The sequence below is a fragment of the Ochotona princeps genome, chromosome 2, assembly GCF_030435755.1.
Source record: "Ochotona princeps isolate mOchPri1 chromosome 2, mOchPri1.hap1, whole genome shotgun sequence".
NCBI classification, from domain to species: domain Eukaryota; kingdom Metazoa; phylum Chordata; class Mammalia; order Lagomorpha; family Ochotonidae; genus Ochotona; species Ochotona princeps.
In genome coordinates, this window is record NC_080833.1 from 36297763 (window position 1) to 36314735 (window position 16973).

Here is a 16973-nt window from a genome sequence, read left to right on the forward strand (position 1 = left end):
GAATCACATGATAGTATCAATAGATGGAGAAAAAGCTTTCGACAAAATCCAACACCACTTCCTGCTAAAAACCCTAACCAAGGTAGTTTCAAAAGGCTTTTAAAGAATTTTTTTATTTATTTTCATTTTAACCTGAAAGGCAGAGAGAGAAGAAACAAAGAAATCTTGTATTACTCATTCACTCTCCCAAATACCTGTAACGCCCAGAGTGAGCCTAGGCTGAAGCAAAGATGTCAGAACTCAATCTGGAACTCTCACAGATGGACCCACTATTTGAGTCATTATCTGCTGCTTCCCAAGATGCACATGACGGGAAGATGGAATGGAAGCACACTCCCACATGAACAGGAAAGTCCTGAGTAACAGCTTAACTGTAGCACCAGACACCTACCCCTCAAAGATTTTACCTAAGGCAAGTAGAAGAATTAAACTGTCACACACAGACATGAAGAAGGCAATCCAAAATGATATTCCTCAGGCCTGGTGCAAGGGCTCTACTGGCTAATCCTCTTCCTTCAAGTGTCAGGATCCATATGAGCACCGGTTTGTGTCCTAGTTGCTCCACTTCCCAGCCAGCTCCCTGCTTGTGGCCTGGGAAGGCAGAGGAAGATGGCCCAAAGCCTTGGGACCCTACACCCACATGAGAGACCCAGAAGAGGCTCCTGCCTCCTGACTTCAGATTGGCTTAACTCGACTGTTGTGGCCACTTGGGAAGTGAACCACCAGTGGTTAAAAGGTCTTTTTGTCTCTCCTGCTCTCCATAAATCTGCCCTTTCAATAGAAACAAATAAATCTTTAGGGGAAAAATGGTATGAATCATGCACTCCGGAGTCAGACTACACATCCTGTGATTTTTCCCTGTGGTCAGGGTCTAAACCCAGAGATCTAGTAGGAGAGTCCCCTAAGAAACTTCTCCTGGGGTGACCTGAGACTTGATACCTGCGTGCACTAGCCAGTGCAGGGTCAGGTCTGATCTGTCACCTGCATCAGCCAATGCACATACCACAGTATGCAAGCTGCCTGGCCAATTCCGTCTCAGCCCATATCTCACACAAAGTAATGGATGCTGCAGTGCACCCTACCCACCCACCATAGACCTGGCCTGTGCAGTAGACAATATGCACAGACGCACACAGGAGACATAATGGCCAGCTCATTTAGGCTAGCAGGAATGCTGGCTGCACAGTAGACATGAATCAAGCATTATGATGCAGGATTCCAAGTAGTAGCTTCATCCACTGCACCACAAACCCCATCCCCCAAGTTATTGATCCATATAAGAGGACAAAACAATTCCATATGTGATGTCCTTCAGTGGATTAGAAAGATAGAATGGGATCCACAAATAATTTGAGATGTGAACCCAGGACAGGGACATAAAGATTCATTCACTGGAACCGGAGAAAAGGTACAGTCTTCCCATTAATATAGAAATACATTAATAGCTATAGAATGAAGAAGTTCTATTTCCATATTTTCAGCGAACTAAAGAACAAGTTCTATAGTTAAGAGGCAAGAAGGATTGGTAATTTGCAGAAAAAAATAAAAGAACATGTGAAACTGTCAGCTAAGAAAGGATAAATGGATTGTGTAAACACTGAAGCTAAGCTCAGCAATACTAAGCGTCCATTTAAAGCTAGCAGTCACTAACTTAATGTGACAGTGAGAACAGTTGTGATTTTTCTCCACAATCAGCTGTTCAAGAAAGGCAAGGAATATATTAGTTTAACAAGTGTTGAAATTTAGTTAGCGGACTACAATGGAGGGAGAGATGAACAAGTTTGTTGAGGACATGTTCACAAGGATAATTTAAGTAATAGAGCACGGACTCTAATCGGCGCAGAGGACTCAAGACACAAAGGAAGTGATGATGAATTTTTAGTTACATGTCTCTCTCCTACACTGTATTCTTCTTGAATAAAATTATAATGACATGTTTCCTAGTATTCCAACACTGAGTAATATGCTTGGCAGAGTGCAGGTTTTTTTTTTTTTTTTTGAGATTTCTTTTATTTATTTGAAAGGCACAGTTTTAGGCAGAGAGGGAGAGTTATAAAGAGATATCAATCTTCCATCCACTGATTCATTCCCCAAGTGACAAGGCTAGAGTCAGAAACCAGGAGCTTCTCTAAGGTTCCCATGAGGGTACAGGGGCCCAAGCACCTGGGACATCATCTGCTGCTTTCCCAGGTACTTTATCAGGGAGCTGGATCAGAAGTGGAACAGCCAAGACTCAACTGGCGCCCAAATGGGATGCCACAACACCAATCCCTGAGTGTAGACTCTTAAAGATATGTCAAGTGTCTAAGGTTTCTATGATGAATGCCACTAACAAATTTTTAAAATAATGTTTTTTCAACTGGAAAACCTGTACTTCCTCCTTGTCAACTCTACAGCCTGGTTTCTTCTCTTCCTCTCATCTGAAGGTCACCAATGATTTCCAAAACTCATACTCTGTCCCCTCCCTGACTCCAAGTTCTATTCCTTCCTCTGCCCTGCCTTCTTCATATTTCATCCTCCCCTGACTTTATGACACTACTCCTCTTTGTTTTCAACTTCTCAAATTATTGTTTTGGCCTTGGTCTCTTTACTGACTCCAAATAGTCATTCCCTAAAAAATTTTTGTCTTCAGTCTCTACTCTCTTCCCCCACCCCTGCAAAGTTCTTTTTTTAAAATCTACTCACTCCATGCTTATGGTGTCTGGCTCTTTTTCTGGACCTATATTGTCTCCTAAGTATTAAGTCTATTTTTCTAGTTATTTTCTAAATATACATTTTACCTAGTAGTTCTGGAACAGCTACAAATTATCTATCCCTTTCTCCCCAATAAAGCAACTGCTATCGATGTAACTTTTTCTAAAAATGATACATTTGTTCTAAGCATAGCAGCTTCAAACCACAATGATCTTCAACTCCTTCTCAACCTCATACATATTCTATTGCAAATACATTTTGGTCTCAACTCCACTTTGTCTCTTGGATCCTCAACTCCTTTCCAAGAGCCACTATCCCAAGTATTATTCTTCAACACACACACACACACACACACACCAAGAATAAACACTAGGAGAGAGCATATCTGTCTTGTTCACTTCCTCTGCTTACGATAGTACCTGCAGCATTATTTGTTCTTAAAGAATAGAACATGATCTATTAATTCATAAAAGATTTTACATGTATCTCTCCAATATAGTTTGCTCATGACTTCCCTGTTTTGTTTTTTTTTCCTCTTGCCTACCTACAGCATTAAATATAAAATCCAACTTTTAGAATTCAAGATCCTCTATAACATGATCCCTTTCCAACATTCCAGCCCTTTCCACTTACTCCTCTTTACAAACTTTGTTCCCTAGCTAATTGTAACCGCAACTCACAACCACAGCTGTAATTTCTCACCTCTGATTTCTGCTCCTAGTGTGTCAGTGTTCTGCAACTCCTCTCCAATTATCTGCTTTGAGGTATAAATCAAATGCAATTTCTTTCATGAAAAATCAACTTTTTAATGTTATATAACATATTGTTTCAACTATTGTTTTAGCTTTCATTAAAAGCAGCTTTCTTACTCCCTTTGTCTTCACTAGCCTATGTGATCCTTGAGACAAAAGTTCTTAACTCATTGTTCAATGTTCTGCAGATCCTAGCACTGAGCTATAAATTTGAATTTACAGCATCGTTTTTTTTGCCTAGCAAAATTGATCAAGGCCTGTTCAGCCAACATTTCTTCTGGGAAATTGTCCCTTTGTAACTCTCTCATTCATGACATACTTCATTCAACAATTACTAAGTACCTGCCATCAGAACTTGTATTACACACTTCAGAACATTCTTGCCAATATCTGTCAACTGATGAATGGACCAACAAGGGATCAGCACTGTCATGTAGCCAGTAAAGTTGCTGTCTGCAACACTGGCATCCCATATGGGTGTTGGTTGTGTACCGGCTGCTCTTTTGATCAGCTCCCATCAGGCCTGAGAAAAGCAGCAAAGGGTAGCTTAAGTGCTTGGATCCTGCCACCTGAGGGGGAGACCTGAAAAAAGCTCTAGTCTCCTGGCTTCAACCTGACCCACCCAGAGCCACTGCAGCCCTCTGGAAAATGAACCAGGAGATGGACGACCTCTTTCTCTTATCCTCCCTCTCTCTGTAATCCTGACTTTCAAAGTAAATAAACAAATCTTCAAAAACATACAAACACAATTTAACATATATGAAGGTACTCCAAATAGTTCATTGAGAAATTAAAAGATAGATGCTTTTGGGTGCAGAAAAAAAATGGAAATCCATGCAATTTTTCCATGAACATTTTAAAGACACTTTTATGTGTGCATTTCAAATATTTTGCATCAAAAGAAACTTACTCTTTGATATTCCATTAATTTTTTAAATATTCTCAAAAACATAATGGAATATTATAAGGCCTTAAAGGGAATGAAGTTCTGACCTGTGCTGTAACATGGATGAGCACTGAAAACATTATGCAGAAAAAATAAGCCAGACACAAAAGAATACTTACTGAATAATTCTACTTTTACGTGGTATCTAGAATAGTTACACTCACCGAGACAAAAAACAACAACAGCTTCCAGAAGTTAGAAGCAAGAGGAAATTGGGAGAAGTCAGGATTCTGCATTAAGGCATAGTGGGAGGGATCTATAGAATGTTCATGGAAAATGCTGTTCTGGAAAAATATGCACTAATTTCAAACAGCTTTTACACTAAATTTATCTTTCAATTCCACTTTCTAAAAACGTTCTGAGGTATTCTTACCTATGTGTACTTTTCCTGTTCCACCACTGTACACCTAGACTGCAAATGATTGAGGGCAAAACCATGTATTATTCATGTTCATATACCCAGTCCTAGAACGGTTTCTTGCACAAAGATAATTTTCTAAACTTTACAGCTGTCACAAAATAGACTGCATGGAATAGAACATACCCACTCCCTAGGACTAAAGCATCAGCCCTTTCTGAAACATGCTAGTCAATGAATTGGAACTCCTACATATAAATAAATCCAACTGAACCAGGTAACATTTAAGGAATAATTTTAGCTGTAGGACTCAAGCATCAAAATGTTTATAAAGGCCCTAGACCAGGAAGGAAGAACAAGAAGTAAGAAGAAGGAAGAAGAGAAACATGGTGTGTGGTGGGAGGGGAGAATAACAACCAGCACTGTGGTACAGCAGATAAAGCCACCACCTGTGATGCTGGCATCCCATATTGGCACCGGGGTTCAAGACCCAATTGCTCTACTTCAGCTCCCTGCTAATGCCTCTTGGAAAGCAGCAGAAGATGGCTCATGTGCTTGGGTCCCTGCACTCATGGGGGAGATCCCAAAAACAACTCCTTATTTTGGCTTGGCTTAGGCCCAGCTGTTGCAGACATTTGGACAGTGAACCAGCAGATGGCATATCTCTCTCTTCTCTTTCTCTCTGTAACTTTGACTTCAAAGTTTCTTTAAAAAGAGAGACAAACAGTTTGGATATTAGAAGTTAAGTTAGAAATCAAGAATTACGCTTGATCATATTAAAATTAGTATATTCCTACGTGAGATATTGAAGATAAGCTTATTGGCTTATTTTCACTTTTTTTTAAGTAATCGTTATTTATTTGAAAAAGAGAGAATTAGAAAGAAAGATCTTCTTCCACTGTTTCATTCCTCAAATGCTAACACCAGCCAGGGCTGAACCGGGACAAACCCAGAAGCCTGGAACCCAATCTGAGTCTCCCACATAAGCGGCAGTGACCCAGGTACTTGAGTCATCCCCTGCCGCCTCTCAGAGTGGGCTTTAGCATGAGACTGGAACTGGAAATAAAACGAGGACTTGAAAACAGGCACTCTAACACGCAAATGCAGGTCTCCCAAGCAGTGTCTTAACCACTGCACCAAGCACCCACAGCTATTTCAGCTCTTGGTTTTGGAGATTCTTAGCCTAACACTGGATGGTCCCATTGTTTTGGTATCTGGAAACAGTATTCTTGCTGCAGAGTCATAAAGTGGCACAGTGCATCACATGAAGAAAGAATGTGTATGTTTATTTTTCTTTATGAAGCCATCACAATGCATTTTATCATAGGATCCCTCCTTACTAATTTAACTCTGTCCAATCACTTCCCAAAGGTTCCCATCTCTAAACACCATAACTGAGTTAAAGCACTTCAAGTGCCATCAACATAAGACTCTGGAGACTAAGATTATTAATAAATAGGCCTTTGAGTGATACCCAATCTAATACCCAAACTGTAACAGCTTATCTAAATGGCAAGATCAAACAGGCAATTGTGCATGAATATCTGGAGCTCCGAAAGTCAGAGCTGGAGATGAGGCTTATGCATTAATACCATATAGTAGTACATTCAAGGCAAGGAAGAGGACAAGCTCAACCTCAAAAGAATGAATACAGAAAAGAAGGCCAAAAAGTGAGCCCTGGCATACTTAATATTTAGATATTAAGCAAAAGAGTGGCCTAGAGTTAGGAAGAAAGTCGGGAGACTGTGATGTCATAATAGCTAAGACAAAAAACTATTTCCAGGAAGAAGAGCCTATGACTAATGCTGCTAAGAGGTCAAGCAAGGTAAGAAGGGAGAAGTAGTTATTGGCTTAGCAGTTCCTGTAGAGTGGTAGAGACAGAGCCTGGTTGGAATGGAAAAAAACAATTGTGTTCAGTGAACCACTACAGAACATTAATTAATTCCTCAGCAAATTCAAGTGCTACAGTATTCACTTCTTAATATATTTACCAGAAACTAACAATAGCACCTTCAATTTTCTAACATAAAATATGGTATGATTTTTCCTGAAGACAACAAGCTGGAAATGCAGAAACTCAGAAAATATGAGTTAGAATCTTTCCTTTGCCACTCGCTAGTTATTAATGTCATTAATTAGTGCCTTAGCCATAGTAAGCCTCAATTATCTTATCTATAAAATGGGAATAATACCTACTTTACCAGGTTGCTGTGAGGAACTACAGATATTGCATATAAACTGCTTAGTTCAAGGGAGTGAGCTGTTATTATTGTTACTATTTTCTTCTCATTAGAAAGATAAAATTTTTAAAAACACTAAATGCAAGCACAGCTAACATAGCTTTGCTTAACCTTTCTGACTTTTATTTTTATTGGAAAGGCAGACTGACAGAGAGAAGGAAAGACAGCAATCAATTCACTTCTTCTTTCCCCAAGTGACCACTATGACCAATCTGAAGCCAGGAACCAGGAGCTTCTTCAAGGTCTCCCACATGAGTGCAGGGTTCCAAGGCTTTGAGTCATCCTCCAATGCTTTTGCAAGCCACAAGCAAGGAGATGAATAGGAAGTGGAGCAGCAAGGATATGAACCAGCACCATATAGGAACCTGGTGTGCACAAAGTATTTAGACACTGAGCCATTGCACTGGGTCCTTTTCTTACTCTTCTTAAAACATATATTCCAGTCTTTGTAATTATATAAAGTAGGAGCTAGTGCTATGGCATAGTGAGCCACTCCACTCCAATTTAGCTCCAAGCTTATGACCTAGGAAAGCAGAGAGCACTGCCCAAGTGCTTGGGTCTCTACACTTACATGGCAGGCCCAGATGAAGCTATGGTTCATACCCAGTCCATCAGGCCATTTGGGAAATGAACCTGAGGACTTCTTTCCATCACTTCAAAAATCCTATCATGCCTACATGGAGTTCATATGTCAGGCTGAAAACTGCTTTACCTTCTACATAACCTCATCAGCCAAAATTCTGTTAAGTTCTACATTATGACGTCTGTAGTAAGGAAAATAACAGGGTCCAGTGCGGTAGCCTAGTGGCTAAAGTCCTCACCTGGCATGTTCCGGGATCCCATACAGGTACCGGTTCATATTCTGGCTGTTCCACTTCCCATCCAGCTCCCCGTTTGTGGCCTGGGAAAGCAGTCGAGGACAGCCCAAAGCCTTGGGACCCTGCACCCACAGGGGAGACACAAAAGAAGCTCCTGGCTCTGAATCAGCTTAGCTCGGCTGTTGTGCCACTTGGGGAATGAAGCAGCAGATGGAAGATTTTTCTCTCTGGCTCTCCTTCTCTGTAAATCTGACTTTCCAATAAAAATTTAAATAATAATAATAATAAAAATATGTAAAAAGAAAATAACAGTACTAGAGGCATAGATTCTTCCAAAAGCTTAGGCTGTGCCTATGACTTCTACTTCATTTGGAAGGCCAACCATGTATACCCTTACAATCAGAGATAGCCTTTCCATTTCACTGTTACATTAAAAATAATTGTCCTTTGATACAAGATATTTCAGTATTTAATGTATAGGAAAAAGATAGTTTTTAAAAAAAGCCAAGCAACTGAAAATTATGTAATTACTCACCGCAAAGTCAAAGTATAATCCCCCTGCATCTTGGTTGAGGCATCTCGGACCAAGAAGGTACCATCTGGCATGTCTCGTAATTTGTCATTTACTTCCTCTCTGAAGAAGAGAATTACAGAAAATATTAAAAAATCATATGCAGCATTGGTTACCTTCATATGTTATTACTCAGGTTAGTCGGAAGGTAGATATGTCTAGTTAAAAAAATTGTGGCAGACTTCAGAAATCACTTGGTTCCTTCCCCTGGAACAACCAGTTTTAACGCTTGCTGTTATGCAATCTAAGGAAGGGTTTTCAAATGCTTCTAGATTTCAACTGTCTGCAGGGGATAGTGTTTCCCGTAAGTCTTGAAGAATTCCTTAAACAAGTCTTAACTTACAGAGCTTCAGGAAAACCCTACAGCTGCTAAGCAAGATTATATTCAAGTAATAGTGACAGCCGATTTTTAACAGAGAAGAGAAATTTTTGCAAAGTTCACAGCCTTTCAATATAATATTCTCTACCATGAGTTCATTCTGACAACAAATTTGCTCTGCGGAGTTTGTTTAGGACTTTGAAGAACAATACTAGAACTTTCAAAGGAAATGGCAGGATATAAAAACTGAATTAAAGTAGAATCACATGACCTTAATTTATGAAACTGAGAGGTCAGCATTGTGGCACAATACATCATCACTGCCTATGACATCGGCAACCCATACGGTTGCTGGTTTGAGTTCCAGCTGCTCTACTTTCAATTCAGCTCCCTGATGGTGTGCCAGGGAAGGTAGCAGAAGATGGCCCAAATACTTGAGACCCTGCACTCACATGGGGGACTGGTATATAGTTCCAGGTTCCTGGCTTTGGTCTAGCTCAGTCCCAGTCACCCAAGTCATTTGAGAAGCTGCCCAGCAATAGAGAGAAATCTAGCTCTGTTTCTATCTCTATCTCCCAGAACCTGCCTTTCAAGTAAGTAAATCGTTAAAATAAATCAGAAACTTTCTGGTCCATTTTGGCAAAATATTCTAAGACCATGTCAAAAATAAACACAAAATTACCAGACAATGCAGCAATTCCACTTCGAGATAAAAACACAAAATACACTGAAGACAAGGACTCAAATAGATATGTATACACCAAAGTTCACAGCAGAATTAAAATAGACAAAAGCTGGAAACGAGCCAAATGTTCATAAAATTCAAATGCTCAGATGAAAGGATAAGCAAAAATGTGGTATGCACATGTAACAATCATTACTCAGCCTCAGAAAGTGCTTAAATTCTGACATATGCTACACACAAAATGAATGAACCTTGAAGAAATGTAAAGTAAGAAAAATAAGTCAGTCACAAAAGGACAAATACTACACAATTCCAGTTATATCAGATACTCAGAGTAGCTGATTCATAAAAACAATGTTAGATGACAGTGGTGAAGGGAAGGCAGAACGAGAAGTTATAATTTAATGGGTACAGTGTTTCAATTGGGGAAAGTTCCTAGGATGGAGAGTAGTGGTGGTTTCACAACAATGTGAATGTACTATACACTCAAAATAGCTAAAATGGAAAAAATAAAGAATGAAAGCAGGACAAGTATACTGAGGAAAACAGCATAAGACTCTGTGACCTGATTTGGCGTAAATTGATTTTATAAAGAGAAAACATATTTGAGACCCAATAAAACAAAATTTAATGAGAAAAATAAATAAGAACCTATATTAAAATTTAGATGTATATTAATATATACATGTATATTTGTGTACACAATGTATAAAAGTTCTTAGAAAGTATATATGTGGGTACTTTTAAAAATTCATGAAAATAGAATTAAAATATTATTTTGGTGCATAAAGTCTTGATAATTTTATCATTTTACCTTATTTTAGTTTATTTTTAATTTTTATTTGAGAAGCAAAGAGAGAGAGAGCTTCCATTCACTTGGCTCACTCCCTAAACATTCACAGGGGCATTGCTAAAGCCAAGAGTTAAGAGCTTGGTTCATGTCTCCACATGGGTGGCAGGGACCCAATTATTTAGGTCACCACCACTGCCTCCTAGCACCTGCATTATCAAGAAGCTGTAGTCAGGAGCTAGAGTTGGAAATCAATCCTAGGAACTTCAATGAAGGACATGAGCAGCTAAACCAACATCTTAATTGCTAGGCTAAATGTTCATCCCAACGTACTGATTCAGTGGCTAATGACAGAAATGTGCTACCTTGAGAACGACTGAGCACCTCTCACCTGGGGTCATAAAGGTAGAGACCATAAACTTATTCAAGTAGCCACATATTATTTTAAAAAAACTATGCATGGAATTCATAACAGTTGACAGCAAAATTAACTTACCTTTAATTAATATTCCATGAACTTTTTAAAAGTGGCTCAGTTATTTTTTAGCACATATTGAAATTAATTAATTTGTTTTTATTTATTTTAATGTGAAAAAGGGAGAGAAAAAAACATTCTTTTATCTGCTTATCTACTCCCAAAATGCTGGGCCAGGACAGGCTTAGGAGACCAGAACTCCACCTAGGTTTCCCTCATGGGTGGCAGGGACTCAAATACTTGAGTCATCATTCATTGCCTCCCACGGTGCATGTAGGCAGGAAGCTAGGTCAGCTGTCAGGACATGACTCATCTCAGGCACTTCGAAACAGAGCGCAGGCATCCAGACCGTCCGCTTAACCCACTGCAACAGAGCATCTGGCACTTCATGGACCTTTTATGATCTATATTACATATGTACATCATTATTATATAAAATCTCAGGTTAAAAAAGTATTCCAAACCACCTTTTTACCTAACAAGGAAACCCTAGACTTCTGGATCTCAAAGTGTTTTGTGAAGAGTATGCATCAAAATCACTTAGGGTGGTTTTTAAATGCAGTTGATTTTTGTATAAGCAAGGATTTTAGAACCATAGCTTTACAGACAGCAAATTAAGAAAATGTAAGCATTAAAGCTATCTTTCGTTCCAAGCACATGTAGTCATTCAAAACATGTTTAAATTATTCAAAAATCTATCCCTAAAATAGCTACTAAAAGTAAAGGTTGGGGTCAGTGCTGTGGCAAAGCACATAAAGCCACCACCTGTAGTGCCCATGTTCCATATGGGCTACTTTGAGTTCCAGCTACTCCACTTCTGATTCAGCTGCCTGCTAAAGTCCCTGGGAAACGCAAAGGAAGAAGGGCCGACTCACCCACATGAGGCCCAGAAGAAGCTCCTGGCTTGTGGCTTCAGCCTGGCTCAGCCCTAGCTGTTAACGCCACTTGGAGAGTGAACCAGCAGATAGAAGACCTCTCTATCTCCTCTAACTTGATCTTTCAAGCATATAAAATAAATCTTCTTTAAAAATAATAACTGCATCCATAATTTAAAGATATTCCTGGGCCTGGCGGCGTGGCCTAGCAGCTAAAGTCCTCGCCTTGAATGCACCAGGATCCCATATGGGCGCTGGTTCTAATCCTGGCAGCTCTGCTTCCCATCCAGCTCCCTGCCTGTGGCCTGGGAAAGCAGTTGAGGACAACCCAAAGCCTTGGGACCCTGCACCCACGTGGGAGACCCAGAAGAGGTTCCTGGCTCCTTGCTTCGGATCGGTACAGAACCGGCCATTGTGCTCACTTCGGGAGTGAATCATCGGACGGAAGATCTTCCTCTCTGTCTCTCCTACTCTCTGTATATCTGACTTTGCAATAAAAAAATAAATAAATATTAAAAAAATACTATTTCAAGTATATTGTGGGAATATTTTTAAAATGTCTAGACATTCTTCCTATGAAAAATATTAGAAATATCTTTTTTTTATAAATCTTTTTTTTAAAGATTCATTTTATTTTTATTACAAAGTCAGATATACAGAGAGGAGGAGAGACAGAGAGGAAGATCTTCCATCCGATGATTCACTCCCTAAGTGACTGCTACAGCTGGTGCTGCACCTATCTGAAGCCAGGAGCCAGGAACCTCCTCCAGGTCTCCCACATGGGTGCAGGGTCCCAAGGCTTTGGGTTGTCCTCAACTGCTTTCCCAGGCCACACACATGGAGCTGGATGGAAAGCCAGGCCACAGGGATAGAACCGGTGCCCATATGGAATACCTCCACATGCAAGGTGAGGACTTTAGCTGCTAGGCTCTCGTGGTGGGCCCAAAATATTGTTTTCGGGTTTTTTCTTTTTTTAAGATTCATTTTTATTGGAAAAGCAGATTTACAGAGGAAAGACAAAAAGAAAAGTCTTCCATCTGCTGGTTCACCCACAAATAGCTTCAGCAGCCAAAACTCAGCCAATCTGAAACCAGAAGGCAGAAGCTTCCATGTCTTCCATCTGCTGGTTCAGGGGCCCAAAGACTTGAGCCATCCTCTGTTGCTTTCCTAGGCCATAAGCAGGGAGCTGGCTCAGAAGTGGAGCAGCTGGGATATGAGCTAGCACCCATAAGAGGTGCCACAGATGGAGACTTAGTTTACTATGTCATAACACAAGTCATAAAATGGTATTTTAAAATAATAATGAGAAAGATGGGCCCAGCGTAGTGGCCTAGCAGCTAAAGTCCTCGCCTTGAATGCACCAGGATCCCATATGGGCGCCGGTTCTAATCCCAGCAGCCCTGCTTCCCATCCAGCTCCCTGCTTGTGGCCTGGGAAAGCAGTTGAGGACGGCCCAATGCTTTGCGACCCTGCACCCATGTGGGAAACCTGGAAGAGGTTCCTGGTTCCTGGCTTCGGATCGGCGCAGCTCCGGCCGTTGGGGCTCACTTGAGGAGTGAATCATCGGACGGAAGATCTTCCTCTCTGTCTCTCCTACTCTCTGTATATCTGACTTTGTAATAAAAATAAATAAATCTTTTAAAAAAATTAAAATAAAATAAAATAATAATGAGAAAGACATTAAAATCTTTCTACTGAGGCCTGAGTTATGACATAATAGGAAAGGCCACCATTTGTGACATCAGCATCTCATTTCAAGTCTCAGCTGATACACTTAAATTCAGTTCCATGCTAATGACCTGGGAAAATCAATGTAAGATATCCCAAGTATCTGAGCCCTGTCACCCACGTGAAAGACCTGGAAGAAGCTCCTGGTTCCTGGTTTCAGCCTAGCCCAGCCGCAAACACTGCAGTTATTTGGGAGTGAATCTACATAGGCTCTACAGCATTTTCTCTTTCCCTTCCTCTTTTTTATTTTCAATAAATAAATCTTTAAAAACACATAAATTCAGACCAGCCTGATGGCTCAATTGCCTAATCCTTTGCCTATAAGTGCCACCATCAGATATGGGCACTAGTTCACGTCCCAGCTGCTCCACTTCCCATCCAGCTCCCTGCTTACACCCTGGAAAAGCACCAGAAAATGGCCCAAAGCCTTGGGAATCTGCACCAATGTGGGAGACCCAGAAGAAGCTCCAGGCTTCTACTTTGGATGAGCTCAGCTCTGGCTGTTGTGGCCATTTGGGGACTGATTCACCAAATGAAAGATCTTTCTGTCTCTTTATCTCCTTTATTTCCTTTCTAATAAAATACATCAATATTTTAAAAATATATAAATTACATATAGAATTTTTAAACTATAAATTCTCAAAAACTATCTTCAAAAATTGTATTCAAATATAGAAGCATTCTAGTTACCTTGAAATATCCCCCCAGTACCATTCTGCATCCTGAAGAGAAACAGAACTGTCCTTCATTCCATTTGTAACTGCTGAAGTCATTGGCTTAGGTGGCTTTGGTGGAAGAGCTAGAAGAGAAATAAGTATTATTTTATAGATGTACATTATTATTTTCCAATTTCTTTAGTAAAAACAACTCATTACCAACATACAATAAAATTCAAATGCTTCTTAAGAACTACTTTAAATTAAATGTTTGCCAAAGAATGAATCCTTTTTGAACTCTATCAATATTGTAAAGGAGAAATTTCAAGATACTTGATATTTTCCTTCTTATAAAATACTTTCCATAAAACATCACTGCCTCTCAAAAGACAATGTGAAGTCCCTTCCCAAATATACATTGCAAAATCTACAAAATAACTAATGTGCAGTGTGAGAACTATAGAGGGCACTTAAAAACATTCACAGAAGGGCTTGACATGGTAGTGCAGACAGTTAATCCTCTGCCTATGGTGCCAACATCCCATATGTGATGTGTGCCGGTTCATGTCCCACTGTTCCGCTTCTGATCCAACTCCTTGATAATGGCCTAGGAAAGCAGTGGAGGACAGCCCAAGGACCTGGATTCCTGCAGCTATATGGCAGGCCTAGAAGAAGCTCCTGTTTCCTAACTTCAGACCAGCCCAGGTCTGGCCATAGCAGCCATTTGGGAAGTGAACCAGCAAATGCAAGATGTCACTGTCTCTCCTGCTCTTTGCAATTCTGACATTCAAGTAACATAAATAAATCTTGGAGAAAAAAAAAAGTAGAATTAAAAGTTTATTTTGTTGAAAAAAATTTTTGAAATTACCATTTTCCTATTTGAAGATCCCATATGCATATTTCAATACTTTTTGTAACAAAACTTAATCTTATGTTATCACAAATTTCTTGAAGTACCCTCATATAGTTAATGTTTACTAGCGATTTACCAAGAATAGATTTGATGTACTCTTATCATATAATAAAAGGTAATTATATCAGATGAAGGATATGTTAATTTCCTTGACTACAGTAACTACTTCATTATGTACATCAAGATAGGTAAATTAGAAGATCATTTTGTACAGTACATCTTCCTGAAATCATCCAGGTATGGTACTGCAGTTGAATGAAGTAACAAGGGCAGCAGATCGGGGTTAGGACACAGCATCTTGGAGATCAAACGGAGAAAGAGGTAATGCTGAGAGGTAGGCAGCTTGATGCAGTGGTACAGAACTGATTTAGGTAAGAAAAGGGTTTCTACCAGGATAGGTAGAGCCAGAGAGAATGCAGCAATAGCTCTAAGAGACTGGGTACATAGAAGGAAAGATCAAATAAATAAGACTATTAATGATAGACAAGAGGAACCAGATTTCTCACAGTCTAAAAAGTAAGTTACAAATATGAAAAGATTTTAAAGATAGAATGAATCATCTGGTATTGGATTGGAGCTTCAAGATATTGTTATAAACTTATAACTTTCAATACACAGAGATACAAAGTAAATGGGGGGGACAGGTGTTCAGTGATTAGGATGCCCCATCCAATACTGCAGTTTCTAGATTCAATGCCCCACTCTAGCCCCTGATTCCAGCTCCGTGTCAGTGTAGACCCACGTAAGCAGCAATGATGGCTCAAGTACTTGGCTTCTTAGTACCCATGTGGGATATCTGGATTGAGCTCCCAGCTCCCAGTGTCTGTTCTATCCAGTCCTACTCACTGCACCATTTGGAGAATGGACCAGCAGATAGCTCAGTCTCTCTCTCTCTCTCTCTCTGAGAGACAGAAATAAATTTTTTAAATGGGTGTAAATGTCTATAAGTAGAGGGAATATACATATTTCCTAATTCTATAGAAGCAGCCAATACCCTAATATGTACTTCTAAAAACCAGATCCTGGCTTGTAATGCCATTATCTATTAAATGGACTGAAGGCTCTTTAGAGAAATGACCGATTTCAGCATCAGGGCACAAAATGCAACAAATTAGCCTTGAGCTTCATGTCAACAGGGGCCAAGTCAAAAGGATAAGGAAGTGGGGTGAAAGGGGTTTCCACTGGACAAATGTAGAACAATTGTAGCATCATTGCAAATTACGATAGTAAAAGAAAGCAACTCGGGCCTAGAGTGGTAGCATAGCAGCTAAAGCGCTCACCTCGCATGTGCTGGGACCCCATATGGGCATTAGTTTTGGTCCCAGCAGCCCTGCTTCCATCCAGCTCCCTACCTGTGGCTTGGGAAAGCAGTCGAGGATGGCCCAAAGCCCTGGGACGCTGCACCCACAGAAGATCTTCCTCTCTGTCTCTCCTCCTCTCTGTATACCTGACTTTCCAATAAAAATAAAATAAATCTGTAAAAAAAGCATACAACTCATTAATTAAACAAAATAGGAATCTAAGGGGCTATGCAGATAATAAATAGACAAAAACAGAAAGACTAATAAGAAACAGATCTATATAGTTATCGCAAAACTGTTCCATAAAAAGCCTAATAAATCACAAAAAGAAAAAGAATCATTAATTAGTAAAGAAGCCTGGTGAACATCACTTTAATCAAGCAATCAAGATTAATACCACAAGTAATGGTGAAATCATGGTCCCTAACAGGACACACTGAGAAAGACATATCATTTCTGTGATACTCCTACCAAAAATGCATAAAATCAACTTAATTAAGAGGAAATATTCCATAAGGCACAAATGAAAGGCCTTCTATAAAACAGTTGCTGGACTGTAACCTTCAAAATTATAAAGATCAGAGCCTGGCGCAGTAGCCTAGCAGCTAAAATCTTCACTTTGCATAAACCAGGATCCCATATGGGTGCCGGTTCTAGACCTGGTGGCCCTGGTTCCCATCCAGCTCCCTGCTTGTGGCCTGGGAAAGCAGTCAAGGACGGCCCAATGCATTGGGACACTGCACCCGCGTGGGAGACCCGGAAGAGGTTCCAGGTTCCCGGCTTCGGATCAGTGCGCATCGGCCCGTTGTGGCTCACTTGGGGAGTGAATCATCAGACGGAAGATCTTCCTCT

The 16973-nt window shown here is 40.0% G+C and overlaps 1 protein-coding gene across 4 annotated transcripts in view; it reads right to left on the minus strand.

The window, feature by feature from the left end:
- PIK3R3 (phosphoinositide-3-kinase regulatory subunit 3) overlaps window positions 1–16973 on the minus strand; it is a 102530-nt gene that overhangs the window by 34064 nt on the left and 51493 nt on the right. For 3 of the 4 annotated variants that reach the window (XM_058680665.1, XM_058680672.1, XM_058680677.1), the window contains 2 exons: window positions 13942–14050; window positions 8344–8442 (listed from right to left, as the gene is read on the minus strand). In XM_058680665.1, coding sequence (XP_058536648.1) covers window positions 8344–8442; window positions 13942–14050 — 208 coding nt within the window. Of the gene's footprint in view, window positions 1–8343; window positions 8443–8722; window positions 8938–13941; window positions 14051–16973 lie in introns of those variants that run through there. The other variant, XM_058680686.1, reaches the window with a different exon arrangement.